The sequence below is a fragment of the Chanos chanos genome, chromosome 3 (assembly GCF_902362185.1).
Source record: "Chanos chanos chromosome 3, fChaCha1.1, whole genome shotgun sequence".
NCBI lineage: Eukaryota > Metazoa > Chordata > Actinopteri > Gonorynchiformes > Chanidae > Chanos > Chanos chanos.
The window spans coordinates 22,555,508-22,579,448 of record NC_044497.1 but is presented as its reverse complement, the minus strand read 5'-3'; the positions used below and the strand labels follow the sequence as shown (position 1 = coordinate 22,579,448).

At 42.3% G+C, this 23,941-nt stretch overlaps 1 protein-coding gene across 1 annotated transcript in view; it reads left to right on the top strand.

Annotated features, from left to right (window-relative positions):
• The window catches only part of plxna1a (plexin A1a), a 173,685-nt gene that overhangs the window by 55,166 nt on the left and 94,578 nt on the right, over nucleotides 1-23,941 (top strand). The window contains exons 3-4 of the mRNA XM_030767657.1: nucleotides 10,442-10,573; nucleotides 23,477-23,577. Coding sequence (XP_030623517.1) covers nucleotides 10,442-10,573; nucleotides 23,477-23,577 — 233 coding nt within the window. The remainder of the gene's footprint in view (nucleotides 1-10,441; nucleotides 10,574-23,476; nucleotides 23,578-23,941) is intronic.

Here is a 23,941-nt window from a genome sequence, read left to right as displayed (position 1 = left end):
ACACACCATCATCTTCTATATTTGTTTGAAGATAAAACAAACTTTGTCAGCAGGTTTCCTGTCTCCTCTGTCGGGCGGACACTATGCAGCTTTCATAAAGAAAAGGACATTCATCAACCTTTAGTGTTCCTTAGAAATTAAAGTTGCAGTTGTGTAAACTCCCTCCCTCTTTTACACCCTTCCTCATCTGTTTCCATCACTCTCACTCTGCCTCTCTATCCCTATCCCCTTTGATCTCAGTTCTCTCTGTATGGCTAAGGCCCCCCTGCATACAGGACCAATGCATACCAAAGCAGAAATCACTTGCTGTAACACCTAATAGACGCCAGGCTCGATGTTTTAGCGCCGCAACCACCAAACCATTTGGCCAAATGCTGATAACGTTTGATTGTAATAAGCACTAAAGCGACTCGAGAAATTAGTTTCCGGTGAGAATAGAATTTGGACCATGCCACAGACCCCTTCTACATCACTCCATTTGGGCGCGAACTAGGTAAAACAAAAAGAAAAGTTAAACTAACCATGCGCCCTTATAAAAAAATATGTGTTCAAACCATAACCATCCCTATAGTCATAAAAGCGCGGTATAACTTGGAAATAAACCATAAACCAAGTCACAAGCAGCCAGTTTTATGACCATCGAGGTAATTCTGGTGTTCTTAATGAAAGAAACCATTTTTGATTTTGTTCAAAAGCGTAAAATGTGACTGATACGAACAAATTAATGTAATTTTACTCCTCTTTAGTGAAAAAAGTTAGGTAAAATTATACGCAGCGGGCTTCGTTTGAAACTTTGTTTTCCGTTTGAAACTTTCTAAGTTCCAAGGGGTGTCTCCCCCCTTGGGCAGGAGACACCCCAAGAGAGATGGCAATACGCCCTTTTTTTCATAACAGATAAAAAGGCAAACACCTTGCTAGTCTCTAGTGCGTTCTTTTGTTTTCCGGTCGCCGCGTCACCGTACCTTGTCCCTGCTTGTCTCTCTGAAGAATTGGTCCAGTTTGATCATTACCGAAGAGCTGCATCTCGAAACGTCGTTCAGCAAGCCTTCTACATCTCCAGACTGCCATACCTGACTGTGGTGGGGCCTGCTCTTTCTCTTCCCCTTCCTCTCCTCACTACCTTTAGAGTAAGTAATTATACTAGAACATCACTCAGATAGTTCTGTTGGTTAAGCGTGCCTCTTTGTGAGTAATGCCTCATACTTGCGTAGTTGTTCATTCATACATACTTTAGGTAACGAGGATACTGTGATTGTCTGCCGTTAGTTGTTTGTCTTCTTGTTAGTAGATTAGATGCTGTTGTACGTGCGTGTATAGCGGATGTGCCTTAATTCCACCTGACTTCCAATTTAACATTAGATTCATTCTGTACCGGTTGAATTTGATCATTGTAATAAATGCGTACGTCCATATTCCTACTCTGAGTACGTGATAAATGATTTCCTAGTTACTGAGTGTGGTGATCCAGGAACTTTTTTAGCAAGAAGTATTGAATTCGAAGAGTATTATTGTACCTGCTACTTTAATGCTGTTATTTATTATATGTACGGCTAGTGAAGGGGTATTCAGAATAATTTCTAGTTTGTGCTCAGAGCGCTGTGCTATAGAGTTTTTCCAGAATGTCTGTAATTTCACTGGGTTCAGGTTATGGTTACAGCTAAGTGATATTAGTATTAAAGTCTAATATTCACAGTGAACTATTAACCAGATTTTCCTCATACCATTGGCACAACACCTCTAAACGATGACAGATAATTCACAAACTTATTGCAAATTGGTGAGTTTTAATGTGAGTGTCTTTCCCCTACAGTTCTGCGTGCATACGTGATTGTAAAGACATGGGGAGCCATGCTCTGTTTGCACTAATGTCCTATATTTTTGAGCAGAGCTGTGTGTGCAACGGTTAAAGTATTCACCCACAGACAGACATCAGCTCAGTTCACCATGTATGCTCCACCAGGCTGTGTGTCAGGAGTGCAGTGGTGGTGGATCCAAGCACAAGACACGATGGTGACAAAAGGAGGACTTTATTTACAAAATGAAGATAAATAAACGGGTGCAAACAGGAACAAAAAGGGTGCAGCCTAACAGAGTGTAAGCCAAACACAAACAACGGTAGACGAAGGACAGGTCAAACACAAGGGCTTAAATACAAAAGGAGAACAGAGCAAACATGATTGGGGCAAATTAACAAGGGGAAAAACGAGGTTAATAAATGGAACAAATGGGATCAGGTGAGGGGTGGAAACACACGGAACAGGAGCACAAGACACTTCAAACTAAAAGTCCAAAGATGAGGTGCAGGCTGTGACAGAGATCCCCCCCCCCCCCCCAAAGGGACGGCTCCCAGACGTCCCCCAAAACAAAACAAAGTCTAGAACAGACCGGGTGGGTGGGGCGCGCACAGAGGGGTGACCCAGTGGTAAGGCAGACCGATGGTGCTGTTGCAAACGGGTCCCCTCTGCGGCTAAGCAGGTGGGGGGGTTGGTTGGAACAGACACCGGAGCGGACTTTCCAAACAGGCACAGGGAACGGGAACGGAGCACACTCTCCAAACAGGCGAGACGTCGGCTAGGGAGCTGAGCTGGGCCGGGGAAGAGGATACAGGAACAGGCAAGGCGCAACCCCCATGGCGCGCTGGGCAGCGCAACCCCGATGTTTTAGATCATACTCCACTGCTGTAAAAAAGTGCCTATAGAATGACTAAATGACTAAAGACCCATTGGTACACACAGGTATCTGTTTATGCTGACGTGTAGCAGTTAGCTGGAGGAACAGAACCAAACTGACTTCTTTGTGTTTTAACATGCCGTGGTAAGGGCATGATGGAACTGTGCCATTCAACTTTACAAATGAGCTCTCTGAGCCCTGCATTATTAATCCCACTGTGATATATGCACTGGTATGATCGGTACTTAACTAAACTGTTTCTAGTGGCACTCCTAATGACTATAAGCATCACAGGGCTTTGCGCAGGTTCACAGAGCCCATTTGTTCTGTATTCTTTGTATAGCTGGCCTGAATGACAGGCCTGAGTGCATGAGGAGTGGTCCTGCAACTCCATAGAGCAACTTCTGACAAATGGATATGGCTAGGGAGCAGTTTTCATACTCACTGCAGGGCAAACTCATATTTTTCCTTACCTAGTTTGAACTGCGCAGTCTGTCTTGCTTAACTGCTAGTGTACATTTGAGTGTTAAAGAAAGCAGAGGAGGAGGTTTGTGTGTGTGTGTGTGTGCGCGCGTGTGTGTGTGTAGGTGTGTGTGTGACAGGATTGAGTCAAAGGGAGAGAGAGAGAAAGAGAAAGAGAAAAACAAAGGGACCCTCCTACCTGGCTTCAATGTTCCATGGAACCCACAGACCCAGTGAGGTGACATATTTCAGGTTGGACCAGTGGTTTGGGGAGAGAGAAAGTGAGCCTTAGCTGCACTCTGGCAGTTGATATCATAATGAAACACTCATGACTGAGGTTGTGAAGGGCTCTAGGCCAACTGTCTGGAGATCTCTTCCTGGTAACCCTGTGTTTAGTCCCTGGTAACCCTGTGATTAGTCCTGGTTCCCTATAAGCAGAACTGTTTCAGAGTTAAGCTGGCCACACCGTCCCATACCTTGGAGATGCACTTGTTTTCCTCCTTATAACATATCTGTGCTAAGGAGTGTGTTTGTGTTGCACCAGTGGGGTATAAGTCTTTGAAGAGTTTTTGGTCTCTCACCTGCTGCTACAAATATGGAGCTAGTTTCTTCTTTGCCCTTATTTTAAAAGCAGGAGGATTTTGAAGGAAGCACAGTTGAGACAAAAGAACAACGCTAATCAACTCGTTGGACTTATTTTCAACTGCACTGCACTCAGTATGTGGAGATGGTTTGGTTGTCTGTGAAAAGGATGAAATTGTTGTACATACAGAAAGGAGGAAAATGTGAAGTGTTTCTAATCCTTTTAAAAGGTCTTTTCATATAGCAAGAGATCGACTTTTATCAGACAAATCCTCCCTCCTACGCATATGTTGGTGTCAAAATTACAATTATTATTGGAATTGAATTGTGATCTTTCGGTATTTTTACATTATTGGTAAAATTGGTTGAAATCAACCATTTCCAGTCGAATTAATAATTGAAGGGATTCAGTCTAATTTTGAGTGTTTAGAGTTGGCAGTACTTGGGTTCTGTGTGTTTGGGTTCAGAGTAATACATTTCTGAGGGATAGTAAGATTGGTTGAACCTGGTTTAAAAAAGTTATTTATTAAAATGAAAAACTTTAAAAACACACAGCTGGAATAAGGGGGCTTATGAAGAAGGAAGCTTATGGAGACAGTATTTCAGATGGCAAAGCTTTGTCGTGTTATGTCTCCAGCACAATATTAGCATACCTCCTGTCCATCACTGGCTACATCCTAATGTCAGATTCCACTGTTGGTTGAAGAACTGTTTCTAAAGAGAGCATTATCATATTGTGTCAACACACTCACATTGACTGATCTTAACTGTCAGGCAGCCTTATGAAGGTATAAACTGATTTCTAACATTGTGACTATATATGATAACGAACTCAGTATGTCTCAGTCATAGTGAGTAAGTTTGTTATTACTAGTGTGTGGCTGTGTTGTGTGTGTGTGGTAAATCTGTTATAACTAGTGTGTTGCTGTGTTGTGTGTGTGTTAAGTCTGTTATCACTAGTGTGTTGCTGTGTTGTGTGTGTGGTAAGTTTGTTATCACTAGTGTGTGGCTGTGTTGTGTGTGTGGTAAGTTTGTTATCACTAGTGTGTGGCTGTGTTGTGTGTGTGGTAATGGAGAGGACTTTAATCATACTAGGAGAACTGGTGTCTTCTTAAGAATGTCTTCTTAGACATTTTTAAGAAAAGGATCAGCTCTCTGTGCTAAGTTTATCAAGTAAAGGATCAGCTCTCTGTGCTAAGTTTATTAAGTAAAGAGTCAACTCTTTGTGCTAAGACCTGCTTTGCTCCTGGGGGGCTAATAGTTGGCGAGTTTACAAAGCCGTCTTATAAAAGCGAATGAACAAAGTAACATTACATCACACCTTTTTACCGTCAGCTCCGTTTCACTGGCAGTGGAATATTAAATGTGGGAAAAGTCAAACTCATTCTGTTATTTGTGGTGTCATCACATGTGGGGTGGAATTCCTGTTCCTAAAATATTCATCAGATACTTAGGTCAGCAGTGTCAAATATATTCTGAACTTTTCAGCTCTTACCAAAGACAAAAAAGGCAGTTCTCCTGTCATCGTTTCAGTCAGTGCTGAGACTCTGAGAGCCAAGTCCATCTCCTTTCTTTAGCTGGTCTTGTGGGAGCTGTATGCAGGCTTGGATGGATAATCCTTAGTTCTTTTCCACTAGGACGTCGGTGCCGGTGCGGAGCCAGTGCTGCCTTGGTGCCTTTAACCGAACGCTACGTAGCAAAAGTTTGGGTAATTTCAGTGGGGAAAAAATAATGTCGGACAGAACGCATCTGCTTGCTTTTTATAAATTTACTTTTACACTAGGCTTCCACACAGTGAAACAACTCACGAATTTTGCCCTAAAACTTTTCATTTTGGAGGCAAAATCCATGAAAATAGTAAGTCTGTCACCTAGCTCAAAAATTTAAACAAGTGTTTAAATGAAGGTCTGCAGTGGTCTAGTTGCATCAGCCAGAACCAAGAGAGTTTTTTCTACTGCTCCGGGTCCGACTACGTTCATGTAACATGTAAACAACAGCCCGTGTTGATGTTGACACAAATTGTTGCCTATACATCTTTTAATCATATACATATTTTCATGCGACATATAGCCTTTAACTTACCACTATCTTCATCAGACTTTTTTTGTTACTCCCGCCTCTCTAGAGAACGTCACGTAACAAACACATCAAACAGTGAAATGATTGGTTCTCGCGTGGTTTTTATTTGCATAGCCTCTGATGTCAGTGGTTCCAACTTTTAGGACCAGCAATTCTGTGGTGCCGTGCCGATGCCAGGTTTTGGCACCGGCACCAGTATTTTTTCAGTGGAAAAGCACGGCCCCGGTGCTCGATTAGGCAGCGGCACCACGTCAGTGGAAAAGGGGTACCTGAGGGGACCAGTTGGGACGGGCAGAGACAGCAGCATGGTCGGACTAGCAGCAGTCACGCATAGCCCTTTCTGTCTTATTAATTAGCCGGGTGATTGTGCTCAATCAGATGCAGATCTCCACTTCAGTGGCTGGCATATCAAAGGCAGGAGTCTGGTGGCTGGTTTATTATTCACAGAGAGACCTAGTTATGTCAAAAGCGAGCGAGTGGCGCTTGTAGCTGCAGCGGAGGTGAGAGACACAGGAGAGACTTGTACCTGATGAGAGGCCTGAAAGATTAAAAAGGGTGGAGGCTGAGACATGCTAGGCATTCCCTGGAGACTAAGCATCGCCTATCTATTTTTCTCTCTCTTCTTTTCTTCCTCTGTCTCTCTCTCTCTCTCTCTCTCTCACTGTCTCTTTATTGCTCAATGTTTTCAGTTGCTTGGAAGTGCCAGCCTGGGCTGTGTAGCATAAGAGCGAACAGATGTGACGCTGATCTGAAGTATCTCCAAGAGGAGGCTAATTTATTCATAAATTCACTGACACAGGCTCTCATTTTCTTCCCCTTATTAATGACAATGTCCCTACCAGGCGTGCAGCTCCAGGCCCACTGAAGGCTGAGCCCCGACGGGCCGTTACCAGGCCTTCTAAGAGACCCACCTGTCCACAATCCACTTTTGGCTGACTTCCTGTTGTGTTGCCAGTAGAGCAGCGAACAGAGGATGATTAATTTCGCTGATTAATCTGTCGTGCTGATCTCGCTGAATGAATTTCTATGTACAGGCTTCTTGTCTCTCTTTCTTTGTCTGGTGGATAAGGTGCAGACTGTGGCATCAGCAGGTGCTGTGCGATGCCTTGGATGACCTCCAGAGAGGGTCAAAGGCACAGACTGGCAACACTCACTCAGAGCGCTGCCTCATTCCGCTGATGGTGCAGTTCCACCCCTCCCAATCTGCTTTCCTTTAAAGTAATACCTGTACAGTGATGTTAAGCATGTGTTACAACAATAAAAAGGATAGTGGTGCATTCCAAAAGCCGCATGATGTTGAACTGAAACATATTTGTCCATCAAAACAGCAAAGTACTATTAAAATGCACCTGTACCTGTTCTACCAGTACACTCAGATATTAGTCTGGTGAAAAGACTAATAAGGAGGTACAGTGCTGAAATATCATATGTTGTGTAAAAGGAACAATGTTGAGTCATGTAGCATGCAGTGTGTGCTGGGTGTAAGGTAAGTCCACAGAAGATCATGTTTCAGGCAAGGGGAAAAGGAAGTATTGAACCCACAATCACTCTGGCCTTGCATCCTGTATTGATCAAACTAGCACATTGAGGTCAGGGCAACCCCCCCTAACCCCACCTCTAGGGCTGCCTCATGGTTTGTGTGTTATAACTGGCAAAGAGCACCTAATGAAATTGGTTCCAGTCTCTTCTGGAGAGTACACCGTTTTTGATTCAATTAGCCAAATGTCTCTGTCCCTTTCCAAACTACACTAAATAGATTTTCAACAACTTACATTTGAAGGGGTTCCCATAGACCATAGCAATGGGAAAACGGGTTGTGTGACAAAGTCAGTCGCCTTAACCTCCACAGGTATTTCCTCTGGGGTGTTCTGTTGCATGGAAGTCTGACATGAAAAGTACAAATTCAGGTCATGAGTTCATAGTGGGATCAGAAAAGACTGAATCTTGTTTTTATCTTAAGACCCATGTCTAATGCTGTCTCCAGCCCTCTGCTATAACTCTGCACACACAAACATTTAGCCTTAAAAATTTTAAACTGTCTCTGATAGGGGAGAAGATCTTGGACTAACGGACTAATGGATTAACGGACCATTTTAGCTGTCCAAACTCTTCACCGGGCATGACCTGCTGCTGAGCCCTGGTCAGCCTTAATTATGCTTCATCTTGGAGAGCAGAGGCTCAGAGGCACACAACAGGGGGTGTGAATTAATCTGTGGTTCCTTGTTTCATATCATTATCTAATGCCCTCACAGTGTCCTGTCTGGATCAGAGACAGTAAATGAGGAAGACTAGAGGACCACTAGGGGATCACAGGACCACTGTAGACTGAATTAGACCAATGCTCCACGGGCAAAGCTCAGGAACTACCAAAGGCACAAGTTGCTAAAAGACAAAATAAACTTAGTACTTTGTGCATTGACATTCAACCAAGAGTGTGTTCTGTGTGATAGTAAACAGGTCCTCTATGGTGGTAGATAGGAAGTTGGATACAAGGAAATGAAATCTCAGTTGGACAAAGGCCAGCAAAACAAAATTTTGTGAAGTGCAGTGACTCAGTGTGAGTGACATGATATCTACTCTAGGGACAGTAAGAGTGAGTGCAGCCAGCCCGGGTGTCACCCTCCTGGGGTTTAAAAACCAGTCACCAGGGGCAATCGAATTTGTTTTTGTTTTCCACTCTCCTTTGTTCACCTCTCTCTCCTGACATCTTTATGAGGCAAGACAAACAGAATTGCAGTGTGTCTCTCCTTTGCTCTTTTTTCGGGCATGCATAAAAAGTGGGCACTTAGCCAAGATGTCGTCGTTTGAACGGTAGATCCAGTCTCTCAGACAGGGTGTGAATGAAATATGCAAGACTCACTTTTGCTGATCCCTGCTGAAATATGAATAAAACAACCTCATTAGTCTTTGTCCCTGATACACTCAGCCCTGCAGATGTAGGCCGTTAAACTGCGGCGGAAAAGATGCAGCAGTGTTCGGGAAGTAGTTTCCCTTGTAAAACACTCTTTGGCAGTTTTGCCCAAACCGCAAGAAGGGATCAGGAAAAAGAATTTTTTTTCTGTTCCTGTGTCAAGAGGAAGAAAACTGACACACTTCCTCATGCCGCATGTGCAACCTTTGCTGTCTATGAGTGTACTTGATAAGGTGTGTTTTACATAGAGAATTGATCCTTTCCCTTTTTCTCCCGCCGTCTGCCACAGTGGGGAATTCTCTGATCCCTGTTTGGCTGCCGTCCTTGGCAGTTTTATCGGTGACGAGACTTTAATGAAGCTCATCCAGTGGGGACAGTGCTGAATGAAACTTGGACGAATGAGAGAAACCAAACCACAAAGCCCAAACTCCCAAAATGCTTTATCACTCAGCCCCCCTCAGGAGCAGTTTGACCCCTGATACACAATCTATGGAAGTTCAACCCCAGTCTTCTTACTTACAGTTACACTTCGTTATATAAGTTATTGCACACCTCCCCAGTCACTCATTCTCAGGTTTCTAAGAAACCTGCACCCCCCCCCCTCCTCTCTTCATCAGCCTCATAGATCAAAGGTGATGGCTTGTGTATGGGGGGGGGGGCTTTTCATCAGGCCCTGAATTACAACCAAACGTGGAAGGCGTGACCCTATAACCTTGCAGCACCAGGAAGAGCAGGAGAAGGAGGAGTCAGGGTGGCAGTCAGCTCCTTCATTGGGCAAGGAGGTGGTAAACACAGGAGTGAGGAGGTGGAAAACACATTTCCTGTAATACTGCCCAAGGAGCATTTGTCTTACAATGGTTTGGCTTCCTCCCCTCTCAGAGGTGCAGAGACTCCTTTAAATGGCAGTTTGAATCAGAGCTGTGTGGCAGTGAACAGAGTGTGTGGAGGCCAAGCTGAAGGCTCTGTCCTAATGTGCTGACAGTGGCTGTTCACTGCGCTGATGAGTCTCTCGGCATGCTGTGTTACTAACACAGAATTTATGTTCCAGAAACCTAGGGATTGTCAGCATCCCACTGTGAGATTGAGACTTGTGTCATATGTTGTCATAAAGCAATGAACTGTGTGATAGAAGTTTGTGCACACACATATACATATACATACACATGCACACACACACACACACACACACACTCCTAAAGGTGATATTACATTTGACTATTATGGTAGTGGAACAAACTCCTGGATGTTTGAGTGTGAAAAGCACACTGTTCTTAGAGTACACAGCTCATGTTCAGATGCATGAGCTTTGCATACTTGTGTGTGTGCGCGCGTGAGAATGAGAGTCTGTGTTGATATGTCTGTTGATGTAAATTTCGTATATGGTACACGTAAGAAAGACTAGACCAGATCCCAATTTTACTTGGTCAAAGAACACCCTTTGTTACCAGTTCACTGGGAAACATTTTTGCATTTCCCCCCTGTCTGCTAACTGACCTACCTAACAGACATAACTAACAGACATGACTAACTGTCATGATTAACAGACTTGACTAACTGACATAGCTAACAGACTTGACTAACAAACATGGCTAACTGATATGACTGACTGTCATGATTAACAGACTTGACTAACTGACATGGCTAACAGACATGACTAACTGACATGACTATGAGACATTACTAACTGACATGACAAACTGACATGGCTAACTGATATGACTCCCTGTGGTTTTTCAGATTCTGGTGAACTCCGTTAAGCAGCCAGGCTTGCTGTATGAGAACATGGCTGTGAGTGAGGGTAGCCCTATCCTTAGAGACATGCTCTTCAGCCCCAACCAGCAGTACATATACACACTGACTGAGAAAGAGGTAAGACTTCAGTGTACACACACTTATACACACAAACACAAACACACACACACACAGTACATATACACACACACTGACTGAGAAAGAGGTAAGACCTCAATACACACACACACACACACACACACACACACACACACACACACACACACACGTCAGTGTTAATCTCATCAACGAAATTAATGACAAAAATATTCATTGACGAAGGGATTTATAATTTAGTCAATGTTGACGACTAGATGAAACACTGCACCATGACGATATAAGAAGTAAATTTGATTTCATTATATTATTGACGAAAATGTGATGAAACAAAAACATCGTGAGACGTTTATTATATCCTAAAATATTTTAGAAAGAACATGGATGATTTAAATAGTCCAATCACAGACAAGCATTTACTGTTGCAAAGGAGCACTAGAAAATGCATGCTCATTATTGACAGACAGGCAACTATTGTTAAGGAAACATCTGCACTCATTTCTTCCATTTCATCTTTGTGTCTTCAAGAGGCCGTATGGTATGGCAGACAATCTGCCAGAACTGGGGAGGAAAAGGTCATATATATGGCAGTTCTTTATCGTTTCGTTTTTCTGACCGTATGTACTCCCACAGTTTTCATGATATCAGTTCAATTGCAGAGGGGTGGAAACACACAAGGAACAGGAGCACAAGACATTTCAAACTAAAAGTCCAAAATGAGGTGCAGGCTGTGACAATGATATTATTTTCGTTGACTAAAATGATGTGCCATTTTAGTCAGTGAGTTACTAAATTGAATCAATATGACATGACTAATATCTGACTAAATTTAAGGGACATTTTAGCCAAAAGACTAAAACTATGACTAAATTTTAAAAAATGTGTAAAAATAAACACTGACACGCACACATACACAAACACACGCATGCACATGCACACACAGTTACAGTACATACACAGACACATACATATACACACTGAGAGAGAAAGAGGTAAGACCTCAACATACACTTACACACACACACACACACACACACACACACACACACACACACACACACGTATAACTACATCTTGACCATGTATGTGACTCCAGCTTTTTCTTATGACAGTGGTATACTTAGCTTTTTTCTTACATTATCTGTTAGTTTTGACTGTTCATTTAGGCATGTCATCTTCTCCTTATGCTCACATGAATAGAGTGAGTCTATCAGAGTGAGTCTAGCTGAGAGATTTGAAACCTGCATCTTCTCACGGTGTGAGCAGTGAACCATTGCAAAGCAACATAAACACATATGGAGAGTCAGTGTCACAAGTCACTGACTCCCTTTCCACACATAAATTCCCTTTGTGTTCTCTGAATAGGGTGCTGTGTTCACATGTATAGTATGTGAGGGAAAGAACGAGACAGAACGAGTGCTTGTCCTGATTGGTTCCTCAGCCCAGTGGCTTAGCCCTTCCCTTTTTCCTCCCTAGAAATAACACTCAGATGCACGGACTTACACACACACACACACACACACACACACACACACACACACATCCTCCAGTAACATATCTCTTCATTACAGAAGATTAGGGATGGGGGCTCCTCTGATCCTTGTTGATGGAGGAAAGGTGCCCAAATCCCTTTCTCTTTCAGCCCCAACCACAGAGGAGAGATACTCTCTGTTACTCTCTGTTACTCTCTCTATCCTTTGTCTAGCTCCTCCTCCCCCAGCTCTGCTTTCATCCTGTGCTCTGTAAGCCCTAATTGGGAAGCCAGCACTTGAGCCCTCATTAGAGGCCGTCTCTTTCATCATTAGAAAGCCAGCCCCACCATCCAATGCCATTTGTTTTGCTCAGGATGCCGGAGCAGAAATTGGTGAGCTGGTACCAGAGGCGTCCATTTGGGCTATACATGTAAGCTGGAAGGGGGCATAAAAAAGGAGCAAAAAACCCAAATAGCCTGAGTCCCTTTCAAAAAAATCATGTAACAAGAACTGAATAGAAGAATAGGAGGACAAAAACGATCAGATTACAGAGGCTGAAAAAGACATGCAGTTTTATTATTCAGCATCACACATTCTATTAACTCAGAGAAGGTCCCTGAGCCTTGTGTGAGAGCTGAGAGGTGTGTGAAGATGGCAGTCTATCAGTGGGAGTGTGCCACGCCCTTTTCCAGGCTGACTTTCTGTCTGTGGCTGAATGGTTCCTTACTGATTCTGAAGCGTCTCTCACTCACAGTCCTGCAGGACCTGCAGTGTTAGTAAGGCAAAAACCAGACAAGGTTGACGTTGCGCGCCAACAGTCATCTCCTCCCGTCACCACCACCGTTGTCCTTGACGACAGACTGATAGTGATGACTGCATATCAGTAGCCATTTCCTGTCAAATCGGCTTGTAAGCCGAAAGCTACTTCTCCCCATCCTGAGAGAAAAATCAGTCTGCACTGTCAGATTTTCACTGAGGTAAAGACAGCCAGAAGAGAAAAGTGAAAATCTGCAGAGACTATGTAGTGTCTAAACTTTGCTGAGGTAAAGACAGACAGAAGTGACAACTGAAAATCTACAGAGATAATAAAAGATAAAAGGAAGAAAGATAATGTCATAGAAAGTGCAAAGATTAAAACAGAGATAATGTTGTGTCAGTATGTGGACATCAGAAAAGCTTTATAGAAATAAACAGTCCAATATGTGTAAACCCATGTGCAATCAGGAGTTAACACACACACACACACACACACACAATCGATTAGCAGTGTATCAGTGTATCTGTCAAGCAAAAATGTCATGCATACACAATTAGCAGAGTTAACAAAACAAACACACACACACACACACACACACATATATATATATATATATATATATATATATATATATATATATATATATATATGTGTGTGTGTGTGTGTGTGTGTGTGTGTGTGTGTGTGTGTGTGTGTGTGTATGTATGTATACGCAGATGAGACATGTATACAGATTCATAAAGCATTATAACAGTGCGATTTGAACAGGGTGTTGGGGACACATCATCTCTTTCATCCTGCTTATCTCATCCTATCCAGTTAGGCGAGCTCTCTCCCACACACATGCAATGTAATTTCCACTCGATTACAGATAATCTGCTGTAATGTGGTGAAATCTTTAAAGAAAAGATGTTCTGTAATTGATATAAATTAGTTCCATATAAGCAGCTATGACACTGGAAATGGGAAGATTGTGCAGAAGGAGCTTACCTCTCAGGTATTTCGTGTAAGGTAACCTTCATTTTACTGAAGAAGTTATGGTTTTAGCCTGTTGATAAAGAAATGGTCTTCATGTGGATTGCTGTACCTTTAGCTTGTATATATTGTATTTGAGATGGGTGTGTTCTAAATGATTTAACTAATGGGTTACGGTTGATAGGAAGGCTGGACTGTTACACAATGATGAAAGAATATTGAAAAAAATTACATATGAGCTATTTTCTCTCAGTTCTGTAAATGTTGGTAGGTGCATGCACACACACACGCACACATGTATGTGCGCGCACACACACACACGCACACACGTATGTGCGCGCACACACACACACACACACACGTATGTGCGCGCGCACACACACACACACACACACACACACACACACACACGTATGTGCGCGCACACACACACACACACACACACAAACACACTCCTCTAAGGGTGAGTGCTACTGTAATGTAAATTAGAGTGGTCAAGCTGTGGTCACCCAGGCACTCAAAATGTTCCACCTCACGCACACATGAGCCTGTGCTGCTAGTCTCTCTCTCTCTCTCTCTCTCTCTCTCTCTCTCTCTCTCTCTCACTCTCTCTCACACTCACACACACTCTCATTTTCTCTCTCTCACACACACTCTCATTTTCTCTCTCTCACTCACTTACTCTCTCTCCCACATATGCATGCACACACACATACAGAAACTCCACAGAGGCTTCCCCACAGAGGAGGGAGACTGCGCAGCATAGAAAATGCCAGGCTGCTTGGCTTACCCCGGCCTTCTCTGTCAGGGGTGTCTGTGACTCATCTCAGCCAGTCTGTGCACTCAAGGTGTTACTGAGCGGTATATAAGTCCTCACATCTGCTGGAGGATGTATTAGATTCATTTCTCACATCAGTGGACAGTCTTTCAAGTTTGACATGCATGAATCAATTAATATGTTTTTTTTTTTTTCCTTAGAGGAACGACATACTATAGTATTGAATATGATATCCATGAAGCTTCATTACCCGGTCAGTAACATTATATGATTTGTGCCTTCACTGTGTCAAAAAGGGCATGCACATGACCCAATTCAGTCATTTTATTCGCATTGTTTTCTGCGTGGAATTATGGCTTTTGTCTGGTCATGAACTATTCATGTAGTCCAAATGCCTATCAAAAGATCTGACTCCAGATCAGCACAGCTCCTGAGGAGGACATGTTTGGACTTGGCCTGCTCTTCGAGAGGACACTGGTCTGAATTCACAGGTGTTTCAGTATTCAGGTCGGGTTTTACACTCTCTGCATTGATTTTTATGGAGTGTGTGTGTGTGTGTGTGTGTGTGTGTGTGTGTGTGTGTGTGTGTGTGTGTGTGTGTGTATGTATGCATGCATGCATGCGTGTGTGTGTGTGTGTGTGTGTGTGTGTGTGTATTGGTGCATTTGTGTGTATGCATGCGTGTGTGTGCATTCATGTGTGTGTGTGTGTGTGTGTGTATGTGTGTTTGTATCATTGTGTGTGTGTGTGTATTAGTGCATTTGTGTGTATGTGTGTGTATGCATGCGTGCGTGCACGCGTGTGTGTGTCCTCTGTCTGTCTCTGCCATCACATGCGGAGGTTATTCATGTCCGATCTGGAGGGGGAGTTGTGGATCACTGGGGGGAGGAAGGTTTTGGCCTTGGCCAGTCCTCTCTGTGGTTCAGGACGGAAGCGATCATTGGTGTTGCTGTGTGGATTATTGTGACTGTTTTGTTGATTGACAGGTGGAGTTCTGGGACCTTCTGATTAGTTTGTCACCGAGATGATCTGCTCTGTCTGTTTTTTAATCTGTATTATCATATGATATGTATTCTGAATTCATCAGCTCTAGTTCTGACTCTTACTGAGTGTATGAAACACATGGCCACGCCAATCTCTTGTGCTGCTCTGACTCACACCATCAGCCACAAGAGCCACAAGAGATGCAGCAAACAGAGTTTTTTTAAAGCTAGTGAGCCACGATAGAAGATCAGCGAAAAATACTTACACCGCTCACAGAATTGTATGTTACAAAGCTAAATTTATTGTGATTTTGTGTGTGTTTTTAAAGAATTTAAAAATGGTCTGTAACATAATTTTTCAACTCATTGTGCTGCGTAGGTTTCTGACTCGTGTGTATTTTTTCACTATGTATCCATTAGACTGACGAAATCGGTGCAAAAATAAACAAACTTATTTATTTTGAACTATATCTACAGCAATTTCTTTTCACATCTAAAATACTGTGATCACTATCTGCATACACTACGGTCAGGAAAAGTTTTGCTCCACGCAGCTCTCTCCGACCCCCTCATTCCAACTATGTATACTTTTAAACCGTTAAGTGGCGCGTGCATACATGTCACGAGCAACATCAAAATCAAACATAAACAAACCAGCGTCTACATAACTCAAAACTGACAGAATTGTAACATAGAAACATTACTGTTTAGAGCAATGTTAACACTAATACTGGTGACAAAATTGCTCCTACATGGTTGGTATAATATGCATAAGGAGATACGATTCAGAGCTAAATGTCAGTAAGTGTTCTTCTCTGTGTAGAAAATTCATTTGAACATTTGACTGTAGATCAAATTCACTGTTGGCCCTGACCTCACCCATTCTATATGAGTTTAACATGTTTATTTTTACTGCTCGCACGTGTGTGTGTGTGTGTGTGTGTGTGTGTGTGTGTGTGTGTGTGTGTGTGTGTGTATGTATGTGAGTTTAAGAGAGAAACAGGGTATACATGGGCCAGGTCCGGACCACTGAGTAACTCTTCTTAGCCCCATCTGTGTCAGAGTAAACTGTTATTTTAACTGTTATTAAAATCAATACTCCAGTTAATTGCACATCTGACTCATCGCTTGTAATAGGTTTGCAGGGACGAGCTGAGATCCTTTCAATGCTTAAGGAAAAAGCCGTCCACATTTTGACCAGTATAACGACGACTGTTTTCATGTAAGGAGAAGAAAATCAGCCTGTCTAAGACAGCTCTTTCTGCTTAATGTTGTAGAAATGCGCCATGTTAAAACACTAGGAGGATGTGAACATGATAACATTAAGCAGACAACTGCAGACAGAACTGAGACAACTGCAGACAGAACTGAGGATAGGCTTAGTTGTTTGTTATTATGCTATAAGCCGTCAGAAAAAGCACTAGTATCTTTATATGGTTTGAACAATGAAAACAAAATCAAATCATAATCTTAATTGCAGCTTTAACCACATTTTCATTTGTGTTATTACCACCCTCCAGGTTGTCACATGTCCCATCCAAGCATCAGCCATAAACTTTTTCTTCTCTGGCCTTACAGAGCTGCATGTTTGTCCCCTCACTGAGACATGTGTTTTTTTTCCTCCAGCCCCACACCTTTCCCTTTTTCCATTTGTAACTTTTTATTGGAGAGTGCAAGTGGAGTGGATGTGAGGCGTCAGACATCAGAAACTCTACTTCCTCGTCTTGACAGGACAATTTTCCTGTGTTCCCCCATATTCATGTGCAGTTAACCCTGCCCCCCCCCCCCGGAACACTCTAAAGGCTGATTTATACTTCTGTGTAGGCTCTACATGGATGGCCTACGCTGTTGTGAGCATTTATACTTGTGTGTGGATGTATCTGTGTCGCTCTGTAATTATGTTGCCAAAGCACTAGTTTGCGGTGGGGTTTCTATGCCACTGTGTTGAGCTTCTTCATGCATTACAAATGATGGTGAGAAATAATGTTAAATAAAAAGTCGGAATTTGGTCTTTGCACCGCAATATCTGTAAAAGAAGTTCCACGTTCAAAAGAAGGACTAGTTTCTAAAACTTTGGTGGACAATAAACGGAGCTGTCAAAATAATGAGCGCTCAGTTCGCCATTTTGCCAGAAATTTTTCAATGGCGACTGAAACTGGAGTTGGAGCTAATAAATGTTGAATAACAGCTACTTTTACTGAAATTACTGCAATGCAGAAAAGAGAGAAGACCTTGAAGGAGATAGTGTGTATGACTATTGAACCGATTGAGGCAGAAGGAGGGTGATGCTACCAAGCAGACCAATCACAGTTGTTGCGGTCTGCTTGGATGGGCATCGCTGCCACACGTAGTTACATTTCTGGGGAGGTGTGCGTCAGGCTGTGGCGTAGTCTACTGCGTAGATTCGGTGCAAAAGTATAAAATGGTCTTAAACAGGGTGTTTGTAGGTCACCAAGACAATGGCTAAAAGTCCCCTATTCATCTGGTAACGTCAAATTGATAAAAAATATAGAGATGTAGAGAGATGATATGATATAGGGATGGAATAGAATAGAGAGTGATGTGATACATGTGTTATGAATGCCGGTCTCTGTGTTCCTCACTTTTGATAAGTGCCACCATGTTGGCATTGCATAGCGTCTGTGTCTGGTGCCTGAGCCTGCTGGAGCTGGGCGTTTGCAGTAAAGCACACAATATATAGCGCTGAAACCATACACCTGTCCGCAGACCCAATTAAAAGTGTCTCAATGAAGGTCAGGGTTTACAGTGCGGCAGGTTCTGCATCTCTGTCAGTCCGTGACAAGGAAGTATCAACTAACTGAAATCTGATTTGTGGAGCGGACGTCTCAATATAGGTAGTGAGCCGGCAGGTCCTCAATTCTATCTGCGTGTGTGTGCGCGTGAGTGAGAGATACAGAGAGATGGTGAGTTTCTGCTCACAGGCATTTTGTTCTCATATTTCCTGTGAAAAATCACAGGTGAGTCAATATCAGGGTCTGATGTACAGGGTCTGATGTACAGTTTTCTTTTAATGGAAAAACTAAACAGTAATGTGTACTACTGAACAAGGCCACCAGTCATGAGTGTACGTGGCTGAATATACATTTATGAATGTATATGTTCACACACACGCACACACACACACACACACGCACGCTCACACACATGCCGGCACACGCCGACACACACACACACACACACACACAGAGCAGTGTCCAGGGAGTTGTTGTGTTTAGTTTGGAATGACATAATCCAGTCCCTGCAGTGGGCCAAGTACTTAATATGTCAGTGAAAACCCCCTAATCAATGGAACACAGCACAGCAATCAAACGAACCACTTCAGCCTGGACTCATGGTTGCCATGGTAGCATAGCACTTGTCTCTCTGGACTCCTCATCTTCACAAGCGGCTTCTGACAACATAAGGCCTCACGCCACTGGACACACAGAACAGGAGAGAATGGTTAATCAGTGACCCCTTTTCTCCCTCACGACTGCAACACCACAACTCTTCCTCTCCTTCCCGACTGCACACCCACCTCCTTCATAAAGGAGGAACCTCTTTTTTCATTCAAGCTTCTCTCAGCTGGTCTGATATTATCTCTGCTCTCTGAGAGAGACCACAGGGGCTTGAGTCCTCGTGTGTGTGTGTGTGTGTGTGTTTATCTTATTCACTGTTTATTTAGAGTGGAATTTTTAGTGAGCAGTTAAGACAGAGGCACTATGTCCTCAGAAGCACTGGTAGCCACTGTTAAACACTGAGGTGAAAAATAGAACATGATTGTTGTGTTGTGTAACGCAATAATGCAATGATGAATGTGATATGATTTTTGCTATGAATTATGATTTGCATATTGCTGCTGTGTCTGATTCTCAGAGTCTTGATTGTGAATGCATCTTTACAGTAATCTCATGTTACAGTTTTTTGAAATTGCAAACATCCTTTTGTCCAATCTATTGTCACATTTTCAAAACTCTAAACACAATTAGCACAACATCAGTCTGTTGTGGACCATACCATTGACACAATTCATGTTGTTTTCACAGAATATGCAGTCAATTACAGTTTTTTTACGATTGCTTAAGCACAATTTTGAAAACAGGGCTCATTTTGTCAAAACGCTACACACAATTCACACAACCACACACACACACACAAGTAGCAGAACACCTCAGATCTTTTCAAAAAATAAACCTTTCATTCAAAACTATACAGAAATTTATAAAAACTGAACTTTGTTACTGCGTGGCACACACATGGTTCATACGATCCAATTCTGTTTGAACCAGTTACACACTGCTGTGCTCAATCTAAAACACTTTTAACATTTCTATTTTTCTAATGATATAGTCTGGGTTTGATTTTTTTCTGAGATGTTGTTAGAGTAAAGCACATGAATATATTGACCAAACACAACACACAAGTGTCACGCTGTTGGAGTGGTGCAGGACCCAAGTGCAAGACACGAAGATTGAAGGTGACAAAAGGAGGACTTTAACTGAAGATCAAAATACACGTGCAAACAGGAACCAAAAACAGTAACAAAAAGGTGCAGCATAACAGTGTGCTATAAAACACAAACAACAATAGACAAAGGACAAGGCAAACACTAGGGCTTAAATAGAGGGAGAACTAAACAGGATTGGTTCAAATTAACGAGGTTAATAATGAGACAAACAGGAACAGGTGAGGGGCGGAGACAGACAAAACAAGAGCACAAAGACCGAACAAAACAAAATGGAGGTGCAGGCTGTGACAACAAGACCAGTACTGCACACTGATGAAAGTATTTATTTCTCTCCACATTGAAAATCAGTCAATACATCCATGCATTTCCAAAGGTGGCATTTTGCACTGAAAATTAGAATAGAACATATTCTATATAGAATATAGTACATTCCATAAACGCAGCAAAAACATTTGTGGAGACAAAAAAGAAAGCATGAATTGAAAAACAAAACAAAACAAAAAAACCTAAGCATCATCTCTTCGCTTAGCTAGATCTAGCCATAGCACTTCACATCACAGGCTATTTCCTCTCTCACAAGACAGTGAGGGAAGAGTCTTCTTAGATGGCGAATCCATCCTTGCACAGACCCTGCACCAATTTGGTCACAGGCCTCCTCCATGGCTTGAATAAGGAGTATCCTGAAATAGGGCTGAAGATTGTAAACCCTCCACTGCCATGCCGAAAAAAGCTCCTCAATGGGGTTGAGGAAAGGAGAGTATGGTGGGAGGTACTGGAGTGAAAATTATGGATGCTGATGAAACCAGCTTTGGACCAGTGCAAATTGGTGGAAAGATACATTGTATCTAATCTGCTCTGCATCCATTTGGTCTTCTGCTGTGACAGTGTTGTGTAGTCTGTCCAAAAATGTGAGTATATGGGCTGTGTTGTAAGGACCCAAGTTGGCATGGCGGTGGGGGACCCCATCCTGCATGATTGCAGTGCACATTGTTTCTACCACGTTGGCTTGGGGCAGTCAAAATATCTTTGTGGCCAATGTTCCATTTTAGTTGAAGACCTGTTGCCTTTTTATAGTGCTTATGCCTGATTTGTGAGCTTACAATTAAGCACCTAAGTGTCTGTACACCTGACGGCCATGTTTGTTCAATTGGTTCATAAGTGTGGAATTTTGAAGTGCAGTGCCTTGAAATGGCAAAGAAGTGACATCATGTTAGATTTCTGTGTCTAATGTGGAGAAGTGTGTGTAGTGTTTTGAAAAAAGTGTGAGGCTGAGAATGTGCTTATAGTTGTGCAGATCTGGTCTGAGGTTTTGCTGATTGAGTGTCAGGTTTCAATGTGTCTTATTTTTCATTTTAGTGTGTAAGCAATCGTAAAATACCAGAATTATGGATCTTTCTTGTCTTATTTACAAATGTTTGCACACAGCATGCCAGAAATGAAAACCTAATGTTCAAAACCTTAAATATAGTATAAAGCCTCTACTTCTACAATAACAGCAGCTCAAAAGTTATTCTGAAACATCTGATGAGCATTTTCATGAATGAACAGATCATTGAAACATTGAGAAATAGCTGATTCACTGTAAGTTGTGTAAAATAGACCAAACACAGCTGATTTCAATCTCAATCGGAAACATAGCCAGGTGTTAAAGTTCTTTCAATTACATGGACATACACAGTAAAAGGGGACTTTTTGGATTGGTTTTGCTCAATGTGGATACAGAACAACACAGAGGAGCAGAGAAAAAATAATGTCTGGACAAGGGAGAGGAATAGTTGAATGAGGAAGAGGACCAGGGAGAGGAGTAGCTAGACCAGGCAGAAGAGTAGCTGTGGCTTTTTTACTGTATTTGTGTATTTGATTTTTACACATTTGGAACCAAAGGCCATGTATGTTGGATATTTTGTTGATCACTGGCTGCAATTCCATGTTGCTAATAAAGCTTTTACTGCAGCAGCTCTGTCACTTACTGTTTTTTTCAGCTGTACATTCTATGAAGTAAAGATGATTCACTCACTTTTAGATAATATGTTGCCAAAAATGCACACATTTGACACTCAACCAAAAAAAAAGTAGAGTGGTTTATAGTTAAAGGAAACTGAACTATAAAAAAAAGCCAATGGATTAATATTGTCTGTTGTATGCGGGTACCTGTAGAACTGAAACATGAAAAGTAATGCAGTTTTTGTAATGCCATCAACTGTTAGGATTTTGAAAGTCATTGTTCTATGATTGTGTGTTCCTCTTGTATAGAAAACATGTGCTGGTGTTTTGAAAGAATGATTCGAAATTGAGTTGGGTTTGCCATGTTTAGATAGACTCAGAGTATGTAGGGAACGTTTTTTATTTTGGCATTTTGAAATCTAGTTGGTATTTAATGAACAAAATGTGGTTTTGAGCAAAAAAAAAAAAATTAACTATTTGGCTAATTGTGTGATGTAGTTGTGTTGCTGTGTTAAGAGTTTAGAAAAAGTATCTTAAGTATAGGTAAAAGCACCTCTCCATCTTACTGCGGTGTTTTCCGCTGTGACCAAGATAAACGTGACTCATGCTGTGGATGGTTTTTCTCTTAAATAATTCTCTCATTTTTCTTCACCTGCCCCCTGGAAAGTGAATGGATTCTCTTTTTTCTCTCACCTGAGCAGACTGATTCAGTCAAAAGCTCATTGTTTCTCTCAGACAGGATATGTCGTCATGCCGTCTCCAGGGCTTTTCATCCTCTTTGCACCTTTTACAATTTTCTTCCTCTCCTTTCTTCTGTGTCCATCCATTTACTCATCTATCCATTTATCTGTTCTCAAAGAGTTCCTCATTCCTGCATCCAACCATCATAGCTACAATTCTTATTCTCTCTCTCTCTCTCTCTCTCTCTCTCTCTCTCTCTCTCTCTCTCTCTCTCTCTCTCTCTTCCTCTATTATCTCCCCATCTTCCTCTTCTTTGGCAGTCCTCCAGCCCTCTCTCTTCCTCCTCTCTTCCTCTGTAATTGCTCTCCTGCAAGGCTCAGGCAATTTAATGATCCAACACTACCATTAAATGGATTGGCCCTCATACCTGACTCCAGATGTAGTAGTAGGCAGCAGTGCAAACAGAATCTCTGCTTCAGTCTGGGGACTGAGCGATATCTGTTCTCATGCAGGTGGGCAAAGCTGTTCTGAGGTCAGTGACAGTTCATGTACTGGTGCTGCTGGTTCTGCTCAGACACACCTGCCTACTCCTGCACAAGGTTGTGTATGTGTGTGTGGGTGTGTGAGTTCAGCACTACAAGTCATCCTGAAGACCAAGCTACACTCTCCAGTTTTTACTTTGCGAATTTTCATGGCACACTCAGAGTACTGTGTGTGTCTCCACACACAAACACACACACACACACACACACACATTGACGGTGTATTCACAGGATTGGTTAGTCTCAGCAGTTTTTCAGTTGTCTCTAATATGACCTTTGTCTGTATTTGTGTGTGTGTGTGTGTGTGCGTGCGCGTGTGTGTAGGTGAGCAGAGTTCCGGTGGAGAGCTGTGAACAGTACACAAGTTGTAATGAGTGTCTTGGTTCTGGAGATCCCCACTGCGGCTGGTGTGTTTTACACAGTGTGTGAGTATTGTACAGACTACCTCACATTGCAACACTAAGAACACTTCCTTTCAATCCCAGATTATTACGGATTGTTTTCATTATTCAGATATATTCACTGATCTCACAGATTAATTGAGATTACTATCACTGTTCAGACATATACCTTTATATCGCAGATTACCCCCCAGTTTATCGGATTGTCCAGATATATGCCTTTATTGTCCAGACCATTTCAGGATTATTATATTTCACCATTTATTTGACTGCTCTCCTTAAAGATGATGTCAGCTGACTTTTATAGGCACTGAAACACCTAAAATCAAATGTCTCTCTAATTCACTTTCTGCTCTAAACAATATTTTTCTTCACAGTCTAATATACA